The sequence below is a fragment of the Budorcas taxicolor genome, chromosome 15, assembly GCF_023091745.1.
Source record: "Budorcas taxicolor isolate Tak-1 chromosome 15, Takin1.1, whole genome shotgun sequence".
NCBI lineage: Eukaryota > Metazoa > Chordata > Mammalia > Artiodactyla > Bovidae > Budorcas > Budorcas taxicolor.
In genome coordinates, this window is record NC_068924.1 from 75,193,855 (window position 1) to 75,213,636 (window position 19,782).

Sequence of the window (19,782 nt, forward strand, 5' to 3'; positions counted from 1 at the left end):
GGGCTGAGGCTGCTGAGAAAGGCCCCCCGGTAAAGGTACCAGAGCCTGGAACAACGTGTTACAGTCAGACCCTAGGCAACTCAGTGAAATCCGAGAAATTGGTCTGTGCCACCCCCAACCCCCACCCTGGGTGCCAGATGCCTCCCAACCACGAGGAAGGCAGTGTCCAGGCTCACCTTGCCCTGCTGGAGTGTGCCGACCCAGTGCCGTGACCCAGGCAGTCCCTGAAGCCTCCAAACCGACTGCTGAATGTGTTGGAAGCCGATCGTCTGTGCTCGGCAAGGAGAGGAGGGCGTGGCCCCCCGTGCCATCCTCTGTTCATCACTATAACACCTTCTTTTTTACATACGTATGTTTTTAAATTTTTCTGTTTTTAAAATTTCATGAATTTGGCTGTGCCTCATCTTACTTGCGGGAGAAGGCAATGGTACCCCATTTCAGTACTCTTGCCTGGAAAATCCCATGGACAGAGGAGCCTGGTGGGCTGCAGTCCATGGGGTCTCGAAGAGTCGGACACGACTGAGAGACTTCACTTTGACTTTTCCCTTTCATGCGTTGGAGAAGGAAATGGCAACCCACTCCAGTATTCTTGCCTAGAGAATCCCAGGGATTGGGGAGCCTGGTGGGCTGCCGTCTATGGGGTCGCACAGAGTCGGACACAACTGAAGCGACTTAGCAGCAGCAGCAGCAGCAGCATCTTACTTGCAGCACACAGGACTTTTGATCTTCACTGTGGCCTGCAGGATTCTTTTTTTAAAAAATACTTTTATTTATTTACTTATTGGCTGTCCTGGGTCTTTGTTGCTGCGTGGGGCTTTTCTCTAGTTGAGGCCAGCGGGGGCTACTCTCTAGCTGCAGTGCATTGTCGTGGCGTCTCTTCTTGTGGAGCAGGCTCAAGGCGCCCACGGGCTTCAGTGTTTGTGGGGTGTGGGCTCGGCAGTTGTGGATCCTGGACTCTACAGCACAGGCACCGGGGCTTAGCTGCTCCACCGCATGTGGAATCTTTCTGGATCAAGGATCGAACCTGTGTCTCCCACATTGACAGGTAGATTCTTTACCACTGAACCACCAGGGAAGCCCCAGCATGCAGGATCTTTAGTTGTGGCATGCGAACTCTTAGCTGCGGCCTGTGCGATCTTAGTTCCCTGACCAGGGATTAAACCCATGCCCCTGCATTGGAAGCGTGTGACTCAACCCACTGGACCGCCTGGGAAGACTTGATTTTCTCTAGTTTTTATTTACTCACAATTATACATGGGCATATATATATATACACACATCTCTCAATACCTCTAATCATCCTCCTTGTCATGAGTGTAAACTAGCGGATATATTTAAAGATATTTCTACATTTCTCTTTTCTTACTTGTCTACATCCGGAAACCCCTGGCAGATGGAACTCACCATTTTAAACAGCCACACTCTCTCTGGTTCCCCCACTGAACTCTAGAGGGGCTCTTCTGGCTCATGACCATTTTCCAGTGTCATCCCAACCCCCAGTACATTAAGGAGTCTAATGATGGAAATTCTGACCCGAGTGAGAGGAAAGGGCAGAGGGAAGGCAGCATGTGGTGTTTCTAGCAGGGTCTTGCCCATCCCCTTACTGGCGGCCAGCAGTCCTCAGCTCCTAGTGGCGGGAATGCTGACTGTGTTATTGTGAAATCATTTGCATATTGTGAAGCGCTTTGCATGTGATGGAGTGATTTGCATAGGTAGGGAGGGCATCTTAGAGATCCCAAAGCAGCATCCCTGAGTGTCTTCCTCCCTTTACAAAGTAAGTAAGTTGGGGCTTCCACTTCAGAACTCAGGAAGCGGAACAGCAGGGCGCCCCAGCAGACCTAAGGGCCTGGCGGATGAGGCAGACAGGACTTTCAGAGGAAAGTTGATCCGCTGTGTAGTTGGGGGTCTAGGAAGGGCAAACGTGGGCGAGTGCAGTAGAATAGGGCAACTGGTGTAGCACGTGACAGCCCTGTGCTGTTGGAGCCCCCGGTAACAGTGACACATGGACCCACCGCAGGAGCAGATGAGGGTCAGAGGCTCGGAGACTCCCACCCCCGACACAATCTCTACCCAAGTGCCCCTTTCCTAGTATTACATTGTCCTGGCTGATTCCCCAAGAAGAATGCAAAAGTGGAAATCCCAAACCAGATTTCCATGATCCTGCAAGTGAGAGGTGCTCTCACATACTCTGGGTCCAGGGACACCCAGGTTTGAATCGGGCTTCTGCCATCCGTGCGACCCTGAGCTAACAGTCCCCGCCTTAATGGGACAGACCCGAGGATTCAGTGAAGACAGTACAATCAGAGTGAATGGCACGTCATAGACGTTCAATTAAACTGCAATAATAACGATGCTACTGTTTGCTGCCCTCGTCTAAAGTGACGGAAGCACAGAGTCTCTGCTCCCCAAGGTTTGGAGTTTACTGGGCAGCAACGTCGGGCCACCGTGCACTGGACTCCAAAGGGTTACAAGCCCTGGAGACAAAAGGCTTGAGGTTCCCAGTGAAAAACCAAAGCATAAAAATAATTCGATGAGTAAGAATAAAATTCCCTCTTCTGAGGTTCCCGGGGCTAGGCCCCTCCCTGTGGCAGGCACTTCTCCTTTCCCTGGCTCATGGAGGAGCCAGGCCCGGCTGACTCAGAGCGGGAGCACGGCAGCTGTCCCCCGCCCCGCACACCCGGACCCCGGCCCGGGGCGGCGCCGTCCAGCGGCCGAGCGCGCCCCCGTGCGGCCGCGGCCGGCACCGCCGCCCGAGAGAGGAAGCGGCGGCCCGGCCCCGCAAGCCCAAGTCCCCCGGCCGCTCGCGGTCCCTGCGGCGGCCGCTGCCTCCGCCCTCGCGCAGCCAGGCCGAGCCGGGTGCCCGCGGGGCTCCCACTTCCGCCCGACGCTCCCCGCCGCCGTCCCCGGTCCGGCCCGAGCGGAAGTGCGCCAGCCTCCTGGGTCCCCCATAGCCTCGAGGCGGAAGCGCGCCCCTTTGCCGCCGCTCCCCCCGCGACCCCGCGGCGCGCGGCGCGCCGGGTTCCGGACAGGTCCCGTGTGACGTGGCCGCGCGCTGGGGGCGGCTCCGGGCCCGGGCGGAGGGGGGCGCCGGGCCGGGCGGGGCAGAGCCGGGGCGGGGCGCGGCGCGGCAGCTGGATGGCCGGGGCCGCCCGGAGCGCCGCCGCCGCCGCACGGTGAGTGACCGCCCGACGCCCGGGGCCGGAGCCCCGGACGGGACGGACTCTGCCGATCCCCTTGTCCAGGTCAGACCTGGGCCTCTCGCGCGGGACTTAAAACTTCCTTGGGCTCTTCTCCTCTGTCTCCCACGCGTCGTCCCCGTCTCTCCCCGCTCCGCATCTGTTTTTGGCTCTCCCCCTCTTCACTCTGCCGCTCTTGCTTCCCCCCTTCTCTCTTCCTCTCTGACTCTCTCGGTACCCCCCATCTCCTGTTCCACACTTGGGGCCCCCTCACCTCTAACCGTGACCCGCCTCTGCCTCCCAAGCCCGGCCTCCTGCCCGCAGTCCCGCCTTTGGTCCCCAGTGGAGCCCAGTGGGGTTCATCAGGGTCCCGTTATGGCCTGGAGATCCCAGACCCTAGCGTCTCTTCCAGCTGCTTTGCCTCCCTCCCACCTCCATCAGGAGATGAGGAAACTGAGGCAAGGACATCACCAGCTCAAGGTCACAGCCGGCCTGAGGCTGGGCCGACCACATTTAAACCTCATGCCTGAGTTTCCAGGTTGAACTTCCCTCTTGGTTGACTCACATCCAGATCCTGTGATCTGCCCGCTGGGTATACTTCAGCTGCCCCTTAACGTGAGGAGGGCTCTCTGTACCTTCACAATGCCAGGCAGGCTCACCCGATGGGCAAACTCATCTCACCATCACGACCAAGTGAGGGAGGCCGTACTGATCTCCCTCGGAGGAGGAGGAGACTAAGGGCTCAGAGAAGAGCTTTAGGGACTTGTCCACAGTCAGGCGAGGCGGGCACGGCAGCCCACTCCAGTATTCTTGCCTGGACCATCCCCGTGGACAGAGGAGCCTGGCGGGCTGCAGTCCTCGGGGTCGCAGAGTTGACAGGGCTGAGCGATTGAGCACACAGCGCCGCAAGCCCAGCAGCTTTTAAGCGTGGAGCACAGAGCTAAGGGTGGGTCTTGGATGCCCGTGCCCTGTGCATCTGGGAGGCTACTCGTCACTGAAGGAGCCTCTCTCTTCTGTCTTACCTCGCCTCCTGTCTGTCTCCGGGCCCCGGGATATTAGACTCATTTCCTAGGAAGAAGGCCTGATGGTCTTGACCTAGCCCAGCTGCTTGGCTTCCGCCACCTGCGTTTCCTAAGCTCGTCCCGTCAAGCTAGACAGTGCCGCCGGCCGCCGCCCCTGGGGGTGTCCTCATTGGGGCGCATCCTGGCAGCCAAGCTTTCTCCCCTGGCAGCCAGACACCCTGATGGAGCGGGCCTGCCGGTGGCTGAAGGGAACCCAGCCAGCGCCTCACCCTGTCATTAAGGAAAGTTTAGCCCTAGGCGGACAGGCTGACACAAAGTCTGGAACTGGCTCCCAAGGAAAAAAAAAGTGTGTGGTCTTTGGAAGTGGGGTGTGGAGGAGCAGAGCCCCATTGCTCCGTGCACCCCTCACAGGGGTCCTTGGAGGCCCTGGGGGAGGTAGGCAGGAGGGTGGGCACCGTGGCCACCGGGAGTGCAGGGAGGGTCCAGGTACCACATTTTCTAAGCAGGTGCGCGGCCAAGGGTGGCCGCTCATGCAAGCGGCCTTTGTGTGTTTTTTCAGCACGTGGCATGCCTGGATGTCCCTGCCCCGGCATCGGCATGGCGGGACAGAGGCTCCTCTTCCTCGTGGCTCTTGCTCTGGAGCTCCTGGGGGGGGCTGGGGGCTCCCAGCAGGCCCTCCGGAGCCGGGGGGTGGCAGCAGCCTGTCGCCTGGACAATAAGGAGAGTGAGTCCTGGGGGGCCCTGCTGAGTGGAGAGAGGCTGGAGACGTGGGTCTGCTCCCTCCTGGGCTCGCTCATGGTGGGGCTCAGCGGGGTCTTCCCTCTGCTTGTCATTCCTTTGGAGATGGGGACCACGTTGCGCTCAGAAGGTGAGTGATCCCCCCTCCGGCACCCAGGGGCAGCAGGTGACTGGGGAACCATGCCGCTGCCCTTCCTGGGAGAGCCGGGTCTTGTCCCAGGCGGCAGCGTGTCTGAGGCAGAGGGCTGGACTGAGTACAGCTCTTCCCCGCGGTCCAGTGAGCCGGGCTGCGCCGTGCTTATTTGTTCATCCATCTGTGCACCTGTTTATTCTGAAAGATGAATGTCAGCGAATGTTCACTGCAAAGCAAGAGGCAAGGCTGGAAATAGGACGCCAGGCTGCCTGGGGTTCAAAGCCTGGCTCTGCCACTTTGGGTAGTATTGCGTGAGTTCCTTAACTTGGCTCTGCCTCAAGGTCCCAACCTTAAAAAAGGGGATAGTAACAGTATAAACTTCATAGGTGTTATTGTGACGATTAAATGAACTAATATCAGTAAAGCGATTGGAAGACTGCCCAGCCACTGAAAAGCCTGGGGGATATCGTCCACCCTGGCTTCCAGACCTGGGAGGGGGGCGTTCTTGAACACAAGTGGACCTGCCTCCCCTGAGTGTCACCTTGTACCATATTTAGCGAGTGAGGAGTGGGTTTGGGATCTTACTGAGACGTGAGGTAGTGGTGCTGGTGGAGCGGGTGGGATGGCGCAGGAGAAGACGGTTGCTACTCAGCCCGTCCTGATGTTATACCTCTGGGGTGATACATGAAACGCTGTACACAGACCTGATGAGCAGTGGGACTAGGTGTCACCTCTGGCCAGAGTTTCCTTGCTGTCTCAACCATGCTTAGGCGTGGAGTGTGCAGGCTTACGTCCCGGGCTCCGACCACAGCGAGGCTGGCTTCGTGTGGCACGTGTGACCCCTGCAAGGGTAGGGGTGGTGGGCCCAACACACATAAATTAAGCAGTTAACATGAAAAAAAGAGAAGACTGCCCAGCGCTGGGAAGGGGCTCCATGTTCACCAGCCAGTGCCCTGTAAAAAGCGCCGCCTCTCACTTCAGCCCCCATTCAGTGTGCAAAAGGGTGCTCAGACCCAGAGCCCCCAGGGCGGCCTTCCCTGGAACAGCGAGAGGCTGGCAGCCCGCCTCCTCTAGGGAGGACACCTGGGGGGTGGGCACAGGCGTGGCAGAGGGCTTTCCTTGGCTTCCCCTTCCTACCATGTGCGCATGTCCACAGTGACATTCTGTGATGAAAGAGAAACAGGACCAGATGGGGGGGCCCTAAAGATGCAGGTGCCTGTCGCCCCCCAGCCAGGACAATGTCGTGGAAGTTCTGGACCAGCCCTGGGAACCTTGGAAGCGAGGGTCCCCCAGGGACTTGTGCTGCCTGCCAGGCTTAGGAACCGTTCATTCAGCAGATGGACATGCATGCAGCCGTGCTGGGCACTGGGCTGAGGGCTGGCACTGCAGCTGTGAACACAGCCCTCTTCAGGCCCGGCGCTCCTGCCCCTCTCATGGCATCCCTGCGGGGTCAGCCTAGGGAGGACTTGGATTGTTAGCTCCATGTTACAGATGGGGACGCACGGGCACAGAGAAGTTCTTCGAGGAGCCCAAGGTCACACAGCCTGGAAGCAGTAGCTACCCTGGGATCATACCCCACCACCAAGCCACCTTTTCCCTCTGGGCCTCAGTTTGTCTACTGAACCAAGGGTTTTGAGACGGCCCCTTTAGGGCACTTCCAACTCTGGGTATTCTAAGTCTGCACAAGTTGTCAGATCTCTGCCACTTCGCTGAGAGTATCAGTGGCTGAGAAGAGAAAAACTCCTCTTTAATAAGCATTTCCCGTACATGTTGTCATTTAATTTCCTCAAGATCACTCACTGTCAGATAGATATAATTATCCCCAGTTTACAGATGATAAGACTGAGTCCTGGAAGTAATCTGCCCAGACTTAGCAAATGCTGGCTTTGGGAGCTGGGGCCTGTCCGCTCTCTTAGCCCTGGAGCAGTAGTGGCTCCACGGGCGCCCTGCAGGACGCGGTGAATTCCTGCTGAACACCAGCCCCTACTGGGGCTGGAGGCTGGGGGCCCGGGGAGGCCAGGAGCCCACATCCAGCCTTCTAGAGACGTGCATTCTGGTTGGGATCACACTAGGAGCCCAGTAAGCTGGGTGGGGAAGGGGTCAGGCCAGGGACTCTGGCCTCGGTTCCCAGGTCCCGCATCTCTGCCTTGTAGCTGGGGCACGGCGCCTGAAACAGCTGCTCAGCTTTGCCTTGGGGGGACTTCTGGGCAATGTGTTTCTCCACCTGCTCCCCGAGGCATGGGCCTACACGAACAGTGCCAGCTCTGGTGAGTGAGGCCACAGGCTGGGGGGAGGCCAGGAGGGTGGTGGGCAGTGGGTGGGAGCTGGTGCCCAGGCCCAGGAATGGCCTAGGCCCTGCCCACTCTGCAGAATGACTGGGAAAGGGGTTCCTGGACCTCTATCACGGTCCCAGTGCCCCGGTTCCAGTGGCGACGCCCCCACCCCGGATCTGTGGCCCTGGCTTGGCCTGGCTTGTCAGTGCTGCCCCCTGCAGGTGGTGAGGGGCGGAGCCTGCAGCAGCAACAGCAGCTGGGACTGTGGGTCATTGCTGGCTTCCTGACCTTCCTGGTTTTGGAGAAGTTGTTCTTGGACAGCAAAGGGAAGGAGGAGAACAGCCAGGTGAGCCCCAAACTCCAGAGCCTACACAGGTCAGCCTTCGTTCTGTGGTGGTGCTAGGGCCTGGAGGCCCAGGTTTTGAGTCAGTTCAGTTCAGTCCCTCAGTCGTGTCCAACTCTTCGTGACCCCGTGGACTGCAGCACGCCAGGCCTCCCTGTCCATCACCAACCCCCGAAGTTTATTCAAACCCACATCCATCGAGTTGGTGATGCCATCCAGCCATCTCATCCTCTGTCGTCCCCTTCTCCTCTCACCCTCAGTCTTTCCCAGCGTCAGGGTCTTTTCCAGTGAGTCAGTTATTCGCATCAGGTGGCCAAAATATTGGAGTTTCAGCATCAGCCCTTCCAATGAATATTCAGGTTTTGAGTCAAGCCCTAAAAAAGAGGGTCTCTCGGCCCTTTCCTGGGAGCTCTAGGAGGCTGGGCCAGCTTGTCTGGAAGGATCCGGGCCCCAGCCCCTGCTGTGATTTGTCCCCATGGATGATAGTGACAGCAGTGTGGAGGGCAGAGGGCCTGTTTGGTCTGGGGTCACCCTGCTGGTTGAGCAGTGAGGTCTAGCCAGATAAAAGGGGTCTCCCCTGTCTCACTCCCTTTGTTTACCCTGGCCAAGTGGGGGGCATCTAATGTCACCTCTCCCCCCTTCTCCTGGCCCTAGGCCCCCAGCAAAGGCCCCGCAGCTGCTGCCGCGCTCAATGGAGGCCACTATCTGGCCCAGCCGGCTGCAGAGCCCGGCCTGAGCGCCGTGGTCCGGAACATCAAAGTGAGTGGCCTGCTCGGGGCCCCCCTTCCTACAGCTGCCCCACCCCGAGTGGCCGGCCCGGCTCAGGCCCGCCTGCCCGGCTCAGCCCAACCCTGTCCCTCTTCACCCAGGTCAGCGGCTATCTCAACCTGCTGGCCAACACCATAGACAACTTCACCCACGGGCTGGCTGTGGCTGCCAGCTTCCTAGTGAGCAAGAAGGTGAGCGGGGCTGGGGCGGGGCGGGGGCGCAGGCCAGCGCGATGGGCATGCGGGGCCCGCATTGACCAGGTGGCCCTGCCTCCAGTCCACCTGCCTCCTCCACGCTCCCCGCACCCAGCACCTTATCCCAGCCTCCTTACTGCAAACACTCCTCGTTGGGACCACGGGCCTCAGCCAAGCTGCTAGACTCGGCCCCTGCCTGCTTCTAGACGCTTCTCCCCACTCCTGCTCCTTCTGCGCTCTGTGCTTGGGCCCTGAGGTCTGTCTGCCCTGGAGCTGGCCCACCTCATCCCCCTCTGGTGGCTCCTTCCTCCCTGCTGCCTCTGCTTGGAGTGTTCTTTCCCCACTTTCATCCTTCAGGCCTCCGTTCCAAAAGCACTTTCTCAAAGAGGCCTCTGCTGACCCCTCATCTGTCAGGCCCCTCACGTCCCATGGCACGTAGTCCATCCGGTCCCCGTGGCCCCTGTCACGGTGTGTAGTCACACGGCTCCTTCTGTGTTTACTCAGCCCTTGCCTCTCCCCCCACCGACTGTTAGCTTCTTGGGGGCGGATTCCTGGTCTGTTTTATTCGCTTCTGTATTTCTAGTAGCCCAACGGTGTCCAGCCAAGGCACCCAGAGCAGATACTGGTAGGATGAGTGGACAGGTGGGTGCCCTCAACACAGACCCCCCACACACACTGCCTTCCCTCCAGATCGGGCTCCTGACCACCATGGCCATCCTGCTGCATGAGATCCCCCATGAGGTGAGTGCCACAAGGTCCCCATGATCAGCCATGTGGGTGTGCAGCTGGTGGGGGTACTTTGGGTAGGACTGCCCAGCAATGGCTGGCTTGGGGGGCTGCACCAGAGGCCTGGGGCCCCTCAGTCTACTCAGGCCACAGCCACCATTGCAGCCGCGCTCCAGCCGCCTCGGGACTGGGGGCTCAGCAGAGGGGATGTAGGCCGGGGGTCCCAGCGATGGGGCTGCTGCTCGGGGTTCGGTGGACCCATCCACACCTGAGATGCTCAGGGCGTCTGGCCCCACTGGGGCCCAGAGTGATCATCTGGACCTCCCCTCAGGTGGGCGACTTTGCCATCTTGCTCCGGGCCGGCTTTGACCGATGGAGCGCAGCCAAGCTGCAGCTCTCGACGGCACTGGGGGGCCTGCTGGGCGCCTGCTTCGCCATCTGTGCGCAGTCCCCCAAGGGAGTAGGTACGGGCGTGGGGGTGGTGGCGGTCTGCAGAGGGGCTCTGGCCGAAGGGCACGGCTGCCCTGACCCGGGTATCCAAGCCCGGCTCTGCCCGGGTCCACCTCGCGGGAGGGGGGTCGGTCGGTACACATAGCCGCCCAGCACCCCCAGCCAGTCAGGGCTCCTTCCCCTGCTGCAGAAGAGACGGTGGCCTGGATCCTGCCCTTCACCTCCGGCGGCTTTCTCTACATCGCCCTGGTGAACGTGCTGCCCGACCTCCTGGAGGAAGACGACCCGTGGTGAGCTGCCCACCGGCACTGCCGTTGGCAGGCCCCTGCCCGCTGCCCGTCGGCCCATGCGGCCCCCTGAGCCCCGGCCCTCTCGCCCGCAGGCAGTCCCTGCAGCAGGTGCTTCTGCTCTGTGCAGGCATCGTGGTAATGGTGCTGTTCTCGGTCTTCGTGGAGTGACTGTCCCCGGCGCCCCACCCCTGCACAGCAATGAGAGACTCGGATTCACTCTTTGACCGTGTGTGTGTGTGTGTGTGTGTGTGTGTGAATATGCGTGTGTCAGAGAGCGAGTGCGCCGCCAGCCCAACACGAGGGTGGTGTGTGTGTGTGCGTGTTGTGCACATGTGGCCAGAGGTGTGTGCGAGGCCGACACTGTGATCCCTGACGCCCGGGCCCGCCCACTGGTCTTCTCCCCCTGCCACCCCGTGGGCTTGCACCCCCGGAGTCAGCAGTGAGGCAGGGAGCGCCGATCCCAAGCAGAGGCGTCTGCGCAGGACGCCGGGAGGAGCGAGCCGCCCCAGGAACCAGGCCTGCAGCGAGCCCCAAGGCTGTTCCCCGCCGAGGCCTCGGGGCCCCTGGGCCTTGGGGGTAAGCCCCTGGGCGCGTGCACCTGGCTCCGAGCAGCCAGGGACCAAGGCTGGGCACCTTTTCTCGGCTGTGGCCCGGTCCTCCCTTCACCAGCTCCGAGGCCAAAGAGAGGAGAGGCGGCTGCTTCGCCCCCGGCTCCACTCAGCGCTGATGGTCCTACTCCACCCAGCGCGGAGCTGGGAGATGCTTTCTAAGACCTGTTCCCCGTCAGCCCTGGGCCGGCTCCTGTTCCCCCGCTGCGAACGCTCCCTGGCACGCCAGCAGCTCTTGCCACCTCCAGCTGCCAAACAGCAGCCAGCAGGGCAGCAAGCAGCCCCAGGCCAGTGTCCTCCCCATCCGCTTGGGTGCTCCTGCCAGCCCGGGGTCCGGCAGACACTCTGGGGACAGGAAGACAGGGAACGGTGGCTGCCTGCCCCTGACACAGGCCCCCTTCCCCAGCCGCCGTGGGTGGGGCTGGGTGGGGGTGGTGAGGGCTCCACGTTGTCAGCACTCAGGAATGTGCTCTGGGAGAATGCTGAAGCCATAATCCCCAGCTATTTCCCTTGGCCGAGGCCCAGGTACTCAGCTGGCCTGCTCCACAGCCAGGCTCCAGCCCCGCCGCTTGGCCGTGGGCGTCGGGAGGAGTTGCCGTCAGTAGGGGCTGATCGGTTTTATAGCAGTTTTGCTGTGGTTCCGTTTGTATCTGTAAATAACTTGTTGTATAGATGAGATGCAAATAAATATACACGAACTGGCTGCCTCTGTTCTGCACACAAAAGCCGGGCACCTCGTGTCCCCGCCAGGTTGGCTGCTCTGCGCACGGCTCCTGCAGGTTGCCCAGCCTGTCATCCCCACCTTCAGCCCTTCTGCTCATCTTTGCACTCTCTTGAGCTGCTTCTCCGAACAGGGTATAAACATTCCACGTTTCTCTGGCTTGTTCTGTTGTTAGCTTATGTCAATAAAACAAGCCTGATTCTAGGCCATTGTAGCCCACGTCACCCCCAAAGCTGGTGTTCTCGCAGACCTACGAACCAAGGGCTTCTTCCCAGCCTGGCCTAAGCAACTTCACCACGGGAGGGAGCTCCACCCACAAAGTCGTCTCCAGGTTTGGCCTCCATGAAATAATTTTTTGTTAAAAAGAAAAAATGAGATCTTTGTTCTAAACCACACCCTCCCCTCCAGTGAACAGGCTGAGTAAAGCCAGCATCAGGAGCTGCTTCCTGGGAGAAGGCGGATGGGGAGCCCGCTTCCTCTCCCACCTTCCGCAGGTGGTGGGGGGAGCACGGAGTCTGGTTCAGGGTGTGACGCCCAGGTCGGCTGGCTCCGTGGCGGGGAAGGCCTGGCTCTGACTCACTATCTTCAGTGAAAAGGGACCTGGTCTACCTGTTTGTGACAGCCAGGGCCTGGTGGGCCCAGGCCTGATGAATGGAGGGCCCCCACCAGCCCTCAGCAGGCGTGGGACGTCGGTGCACTCAGCCCGCAGAGGGAGGCAGCCAAGTACCATTTACAGATGGGGGCTCCGAGGTCAGGGGTGAGAAGCCTGAGGCCTCACTCAGGTGGGGACGCCCAGGAGAGGGACAGAGCCCCATCAGAGGCTGTGCTGGGGCTGCTCTGGAATGGTTGGCGGGGGGTGGGGTGGAAGTCAGTGGGTCTGATCACCAAGGAGCGCGCAGCGGGGGTGCCCCGACTCAGGCTGGTGGCAGTGGGAGAGGGAGGGGCCTCCGAACTTGCCAGGCAGTTCTGGGATTGTGGGCACGGCCTCTCAGAGGGGATGGAAAAAGGGTAAGGGGCTCTTGCCAGGGGGCAAGTGAGAGCCCATGGGGCGTTCGCGAAGGGTTGCTGTTTTAACAGGCTGTTTGAGGGGGCGGGAGGACAGTCAAACCTGCTAACGACAACACAGTAGGCTTTGTGCTCATGCCTAGGTTTGAATCCTGGCTATGCCATCTAAGAGTTGTGTGGTCTTGGCCCAGCTGCTCAGATGCATCCATAAAATAGGGCTGCCCTACTGGTGGCTGAGATTAACTAGATACAATTATGCATAAGATCCGCAAAGCATGTGGCCCAGGCCGAGCCCTCAGCCAGCGGTGAACCACCCGGTCAGCTTTCAGGCGGCAGAGCTGGAAGGGTGGCAGGCAGATGACCAGCAAGATGGTAAAGGGCTCTGACAGGACGTGGGGCGTCACAGGGACGGGGCTGGGGGCAGGACCGGGGAGGGAGAGGACACAGCGTGAGCGGGGTTAGGCCTAGAAGGGCTCTCAGTGGATCTGCTTGAAGCTCATTTTTCAGCGGGAGGAAATGGGCCAACCGCGAACCAGGACGTGGAGACAAACAGAAGGCTTGGCAGCCAGGAACCAGGGAGCCAAGGCCCAGGGCCTGGCTTTACCAGGAAGCAAGGTCGAGGGGCAGAGCACCAAGATTCAAAAGGAAGGGAAACACTAGTTTGGCTTCTGTGTGGGCCCCTAAGGTGAGCTGCAGGTTAACAAGAATTTTCAGAAGCTCAGACTGAGAGGCGGGGTGGGGAGTGTGCAGTCAGAGGGGTCTGGAGGCCAGGAGACCCCAGGGAGCAGCTGGGGCGCTCACCCATCCCTACCAGGGGGCCCTGCCCTGACAACTGGTCTGAGGCCCATGGCTCGCTCAGGTTTCCAGCAGCAGCACCCAGGGAAGGGCCTCCGGCATACAACCCTACTCCTCTACCCAAGGCCCGGGGAAGGCCAGACAGACAGGCGGCAGGAACAGAAGCATCCTTTATTGCGCAGGTTTGCCAGCAGGAGGCCCCTAGGCATAGTACTGCAGGTTGGCCTTCTTCTTGGCCTGCACTTCCAGGATGCCCTCCATGTAGTCCTCGTGGGTGAGCTCCGTGGCGCCTCTGCGCAGCGCAATCATGCCCTGCGCCCAGACAGACGGACAGGCTCTGGGTCCCTTCCCATGCCCTAGCCCCCAGGACAGACACACAGGCTCTCGGGTCCCTTCCCACGCCCCAGCCCCGCAGACAGACACACAGGCTCTCGGGTCCTTCCCCACGCCCCAGCCCCCAGACAGGCAGGCAGGCTCTGGGTCCCTCCCCACGCCCCAGCTCTGCAGACAGACAGACAGGCTCTCGGGTCCCTCCCCATGCCCCAGCCCCCAGACAGACAGACAGGCTCTGGGCCCCCCCCCACGCCCCAGAACAGACAGGCTCTTGGGCCCCTCCCCACGCCCCAGCCCAGCTCCCGGAGGCCTCCACCTTCTCAGCCCCACCCTCAGCTGCTTCCACCAGCCTAAGCAGGGAGGTGGTATGAAGCGCCCATGCTCCGCGGCCCACACTCACCGCCTCCACACACACTGCCTTGCACTGGGCCCCGTTGAAGTCATCTGTACAGCGGGCCAGTTCCTCGTAGTTCACATCAGGACTGTGGGGAGGTGGGGCGAGACTCAGTGACTTACGGGGAGGGGGCAGGAAGAGCAGCTGTCCCCCACACGCTCCCTCAGGCAGCGAGGTCGACTCGCCCCGATCACAGGCGAGTCCCTTCCCCACTGGGCCTCGTCCCTCCGTCCCTCTGACCAGGGCAGGGGGGAGGCATGAGGGAGGGAGGTCAGAGTAGGTTAGACCAAGTCATTTCTCATGTCTCCAGCCTTCGAGATGCACCTGGACCCCAGGATCCAGTCTGGGGGGAGCAGAAGGTCGTGGAGACAGAAGACAGCCATCCGACTGTCTCTCAGGCGGCACGGGGCCTGCACCAGCGCAGCAGTGCACCGACTCCCCTCCTGCGCCAAGCACTGCACCTGACATCACAACCTCAGGAGGTTGCAGCTCTCACCCCCAAGTCCCAGGAAGAAAACCAAGGCTTATGCCACCTGCGGACGGTCACACAGATCTGAACCCAGGTCTGCCTGGCCCCTGGCAGCGGGGAGGCCAGGAAACAGCCTGGGCCAGCTCGCCTTCCGATCCCGGGGGCAGGGGTGTGTGTGCAGGTGAACGCTAAGGATCCCGGGGCCCACTAAGGCTCTGTGTCAGGTCAGGCACCTGGGAGAAACAGAGGCTGCTGTGGGGACGGCGCTGTGTGAACGGGAGGTGGAGGGAGAGGGGAAGCCCGGGGAGGCTCAGTACGAAGAGGACTGGGACGGCTCTGCCGCCCCTGAGGTCTCAGCGCCTCGCTCGGGACTTTTCCCACCTAACGTTCATCTTCCGGGAGTGGATCTGCATGATTCTGGCCCGGGCCTCCTCGTTGGGCATGGGGAACTCGATCTTGCGGTCCAGGCGGCCTGAGCGGAGCAGGGCGGGATCCAGGATGTCCACTCTGTTGGTGGCCGCGATGACCTGAGGAGGAGACGTGGCCGCTTGAATGAGGAGACGTGGCCGCTTGAATGAGGAGGGAGCTTCAGAGACTGGCGACAGGCACGGCCGCGACAGGCAAGGAGGCGGCCCGGGTCAGGTGAGACGGCACAGGATACTCAAGACCGCCTCTAACTCGAGCTGCGCCAGTGAAACAACAGGAGATCCCGGACCTCAGCGCCCCTTCTTCCCCTGTGAAGACAACACTCACCTTCACTTGGGTGTTGGGCTGGAAGCCGTCCAGCTGGTTCAGCAGCTCCAGCATGGTCCTCTGCACCTCCCGGTCCCCGGCCTTCTCACTGTCGAAGCTGGGCCCCGAAGGAGACACCGGTGAGGCCACAGCTCGGGGGGCGCCCTCCCCTGCTCCACCACCGGAAGCCCAACCCAACCCATCCCGGGGCTGAGAGGAGTCCCGCTCAGCCTGGGGGTCCCCGCCCAAGGACCAGCACAGAAAAGGTGTCAGAGGTGACAGCTCCTGGGCTCAGGTGCCAAACTGAGGACAGAGCAGTGAGCAGAACCCGCTGCCTGGCCTGCACCCCCGATGAAGGTGCCATCACAAACTGAGCTGAAATTCAGAAGGAATACAGGATCTGGCCCAGACCTGGCATACAACAGGGGGCCCAGGCAGCTGTCCCTGAGGAAATGTCCCTCAGGCTGAGATCTGAAGGCTGGAAACACATCACTGGGCAACCAACCAGCGGAGATCAGGGAAAAAGGAAAAGCACATTCCAGAGAGAAAAGAGCAGGTGGCAAATCTCTGCCAACGAGTGGGCCTGCAAACGGGGGCCGCCTGGAGGAAGCCAGGGGCGGCGGGGAGGTGAGGGCAGGGACGGGGTGAGGCCGGAGGGGAGCCGGGGCACCAACACAGGGGCCCTGCAGGCCGTGGCAAGCCCAGCGATTATGCCACGGAGCAGCAGGGAGGCCTGGCAGGGGAAAGCAGGCTCTGCCTGCATGAGGGACTGGGGGAGCCGGTGAGTGAAGCTCTGAGGGGAACCTGCTGGCACCTGTGAGGAGAAAGGACAGTGGGGGAAAAGAAACGAAGCAGGGAGCCTAGTCAGAAGAGCATTAGGAAGTCCAAACACACGGACAGAGCTGCCAGCATCCCGGGGCGAGCAGGGTGCGAGAGCGGAGATCCAGACCCAAACTGGTGGGGCCCCGCACCCCTCACCGCTTGGTGCCGATGGCGTCCAGCTCATCAATGAAGATGATGGACGGCGCTTTCTCCTTGGCCAGTGCAAAGGCGTCCCGGACTAGCTTGGCACCATCCCCGATGAACATCTGCACCAGCTGGGGGCCGGCCAGCTTCAGGAAGGTGGCCTGGGGTGGGGGGGGGACAGAATCAGGCCAAAGGCGCGACAAGAGGCCCCTTCAATTCAAGCCCACCCAGCCGAGTTTCAGCTCCTGCCCATCTCCCCCCATCCTTCCCAAGGCACTCACCTTGGTCTGCGCAGCACAGGCCCGGGCCAGCAGGGTCTTCCCCGTACCTGGGGGCCCGTACATCAGCACGCCCTTTGGGGGCTGGATCCCTAAGTTCTCAAACTTCTCCTTGTGGTTCATTGGCAGGACAATGGCCTCCACTAGCTGCCAGGAAGAAGACCTGGGTGAGGACAGGGAACCCTGTGGGCTCCCACCGCCTAACCCTATCTGTAGCCTTCCCACTCAACTCAGGGACACCGCCGTCTCCTTGGCCACATCCAAAGGACACAGAACGCTTGCTCCCACCAAGGCTGGCGGTGGACTCCCAGAAGAGCAGGACGGGGCAGAAGGACGGTCTAAGAACAGGAGCCTGAGCTCCGGTTCTGGCTTTGGCCCTAACCGTCTGAGATCCTGAGCAAGTTGTTCAGACCCTCCAGAGCTCAGTCTTCCAAACTGTTCCATGGCCGCTTCCCTGCCTCCCTAGAGGCTGCGAGGGTAAGAGGCACGGGAGGAGCAGCGCTCGGGCCACCGAGGCGCCGGGCCTCCCTCACCTCCTGGATCTGCTTATCCAGGCCCCCGATGTCACTGTACTGCTCCGTGGGTCTCTCGTCCACCTCCATGGCCTTCACCCGCGAGTCGTACTCGGTGGGCAGGGTCTCCAGGATCAGATAGGAGTCTTTGTTCACACCCTGGGGACACAGCATGAGAGCCTCAGCTCTGTCCCAGCGCAAGGCCTACCTAAGTGACTGGGGGACAGGTGTCCAGAGTGAAAGGAGAGCCACAGGACTGGGCAACACAAGAGTCAAAGGGCAGGCAGCTCTGCAAACGTTCAGGACCCACAGTGACCTGGGCCGGGGCCAGGGGCTCGGCTCAGCAGTGGGAGAAACCTGGCTGGAAAAGGCCCGCCTGGGCTCAGGGACACCACTCACCACCAAGTCTCCCGGCTTCAGCTTTTCGGCATCCACCAAGCCAATCACAGGCAAGAAGTAGGTCTGCAGAAGGATTCCAGGTACAGCCTCAGTCGCTGCCCTCAGGCAGGCTCCCGAGTCCTGTCCCACATCCCCCCCCCAGCCTCTGCACTCCCCTCTTGAGCCAGCCTCACCTGCCGTGTGGAGGTTTTGATGACTGCACACTTGCCCTTCCTCTGGGAGTCTAAATCGATGTTTGCACCATCTTCCTCTTGGTCGTTGGGATCAACATCTAGAAGCTGGGAAAGGAAGAAGCTCAGATCAAGAGGCCTTGCTCAGCCCCCCTGTACTCTGCAGAGCCCAGCACTTCTGGGGCCTAGACAACCTCAGCACTCCCAGGGCTCACCATCCCTCCCTCACTCCTCAGCCTAGCCCCGAGCCCAGCAAAGGTACGGTTAATAAATCGGAAGATTAGTGTGATCTCTGCTCAGGTGTTGCTTCCCTGCACAGAGCTCATCTATCCCCCGAGGAAAAATACCCAGTAGAAAAAGAAACACGAAGCTTCCAATGCCTTTTCAGGCCTGTATATTCCCCTAAAAACTTACAGTGGGGAGGAGAACCTAAGAGGTTTAGATCCTACATGCAATTTAGGCCTCAAGAGGCCCACCCACTCTTTCCCCAATGGCAGGCTGTCTCCAAGCCCCACTGACCCCTCTTCCCCTCCACATACACACACACCTCGATGACGTTGGAGACCAGGTACGGCAGGGTCTTGTTCACTTTGATCTTCTCGCTGTTCTCTTTAATCTTGTCCTTCATGGCCTGGAGTTCGTGGGTGACTCGCAACACTTCACTCTTCATGATCTGGGATGAGGGTGAATGGAAGGAAATATTCAGCCTTACCTCAGCTTATCTGAGGGCCACTTAATTGGAGCACCTTATCCAGGCGGCCGGAGGAACCCTCCTGCACCCCTTCACTCAGCTCAAAGGCTCTCTGAATGCTCAGCCTGACTGTCCACAACCAGCAAAGGTCGAAACAGGAGGCCTGTCGGGAAACCTCCAGGGTAAGCAGTTGTAGTAAAGGGAAAAAGGCAGACTTTGAGTTGAGCACACACGGGCTTCAGGTTCTGCCTTTCGTTACAGGCTCCATATCTCACCACAGTAAAACACAAAACAACAACAACAAAAACACCTCTTTTAGCCTCAGTTTGCTCATCTGTAAAATGGGGGTTTCTTAAAAGACAGACTCTCAAGAGGAGTACTGGAAAGACCAAGCTGGGAACAGCAGTCAGCCAATTCCTTCTCTCAGGCCTGGTCTCCTACCCCGGCCCTCTCCCCCTCCCTTTTAAAACTTAGTTTTCTCTTTTTCTGGTCTGAGGAGGAAACCGCGGTTCCCACACCTCTCCGAGGGAGGCTGGGGACGACGTGAGAGCACCAGGGCCTGCCGTTTGTGGGGGGACGCGGGCAGGGAGAGGGGGCTTCACTGCCCACCTTGATTTCACTGTCCAGCAGCCGTGTGCGCTGGATGATCTCTTCTGTGGACATCTTGAGAACTTCCTCCCCGATTCCATCTTGCTGTGAAAAAAATAATTTTTTTTTTTCTTAAATTCAAGGCAGTTAACTCAGCACTGTGAGTTAGCCAACTCTTTGCCTCAATTAACCCACTATCCGCAAAAAGAACCAGAACGGAGTCGCGACCGCATACCAAGCGGCCCCAATCCCGGGACCGGGCTCGACCTTGACCCCCGCAGCCACCGCCTCCCCTCCCGCCAGCGGGGTCTCCCCTTGGCCCGGGCTCCTGAACCGCCAGCTTCCCCAGCGCGCACCTCCGCCTCGTCCCACACCGTCGCCATCTTCTCCTGCCGAGTCACCGGACTCTCGAGTTTCGGCAGCAGATTCACCATCTGCAAGAGCAGCCTGAAGATTGCACCGGGCGGCAGCCGCGGGGAGAGATTAATATTATAATATTACCTCTCTTTACGTCTGCTCTTGACTAGTGAGACTCCGTCAACGAGTCCTGACTCTTGAAAAAAGTTAGCCTGGGCCGCCTTGCGGCGGCGAATCTGCTGCCCGGATTCAAAAGATGAAGCGCAGGCCACAGGGCCCGCCCCCGCGGCTGCTGAAAAGTTCCCGCCCTCGTCCTGTTTGTGCCGCAGCGAGAGGAGGATGCGCCATTGGCTGGCACGCCCAGAGGGGCGGGACCTGGCGGGGAGAAGAAATAGAAAGGGGAGGGAGACACGACCCGGTGTCCCCGGGGCCCTTGGGAAATGTAGTCCTAATCAGGCGGGTCACAGGGCGCTTTTGAAGGAGGCGGGGTGGAGGGGGTCGGTCTTTCAACTGCAGAATTGGCCTAGTTAGGAATTAGGGGATTCCCCAAAATAAGTGGGCCTCATCCAATCAGTTCAAGGCCTGAATAGCTCCGAAAGGCTGAACACCCTCAGAGATAGAGGGAACTCCTTCTTCCTGACTGCCTTGAGC

The 19,782-nt window shown here is 60.3% G+C and overlaps 2 protein-coding genes across 6 annotated transcripts; one reads left to right on the forward strand and one right to left on the reverse strand.

Moving 5' to 3' along the window:
- The first annotated feature begins 4,716 nt into the window (after window positions 1-4,716).
- Window positions 4,717-11,418, forward strand: SLC39A13 (solute carrier family 39 member 13). 5 transcript variants are annotated; one of them, XM_052652476.1, is made up of 9 exons: window positions 4,717-5,066; window positions 7,223-7,336; window positions 7,564-7,688; window positions 8,340-8,444; window positions 8,555-8,644; window positions 9,338-9,388; window positions 9,705-9,837; window positions 10,014-10,113; window positions 10,206-11,418. In XM_052652476.1, the coding sequence occupies exons 1-9, from the start codon at window positions 4,766-4,768 to the stop codon at window positions 10,279-10,281; spliced, it is 1,095 nt and encodes a 364-aa protein (XP_052508436.1). In that variant the 5' UTR covers window positions 4,717-4,765; the 3' UTR covers window positions 10,282-11,418. The 5 variants fall into 5 exon arrangements, with proteins under 5 accessions (XP_052508436.1, XP_052508439.1, XP_052508435.1 ...); XM_052652479.1 differs by having other exon boundaries at window positions 10,210-11,418; XM_052652475.1 differs by having other exon boundaries at window positions 10,241-11,418.
- Window positions 11,419-13,394: 1,976 nt separating this feature from the next.
- On the reverse strand, window positions 13,395-19,286 carry PSMC3 (proteasome 26S subunit, ATPase 3). Its single transcript, XM_052652346.1, has 12 exons — window positions 19,131-19,286; window positions 18,796-18,879; window positions 18,043-18,168; window positions 17,499-17,603; window positions 17,326-17,388; window positions 16,948-17,085; window positions 16,418-16,561; window positions 16,149-16,297; window positions 15,192-15,288; window positions 14,820-14,965; window positions 13,976-14,057; window positions 13,395-13,554 (listed from the first exon to the last, which is right to left on the reverse strand). The coding sequence occupies exons 1-12, from the start codon at window positions 19,206-19,208 to the stop codon at window positions 13,444-13,446; spliced, it is 1,323 nt and encodes a 440-aa protein (XP_052508306.1). The 5' UTR covers window positions 19,209-19,286; the 3' UTR covers window positions 13,395-13,443.
- Window positions 19,287-19,782: the final 496 nt, after the last annotated feature.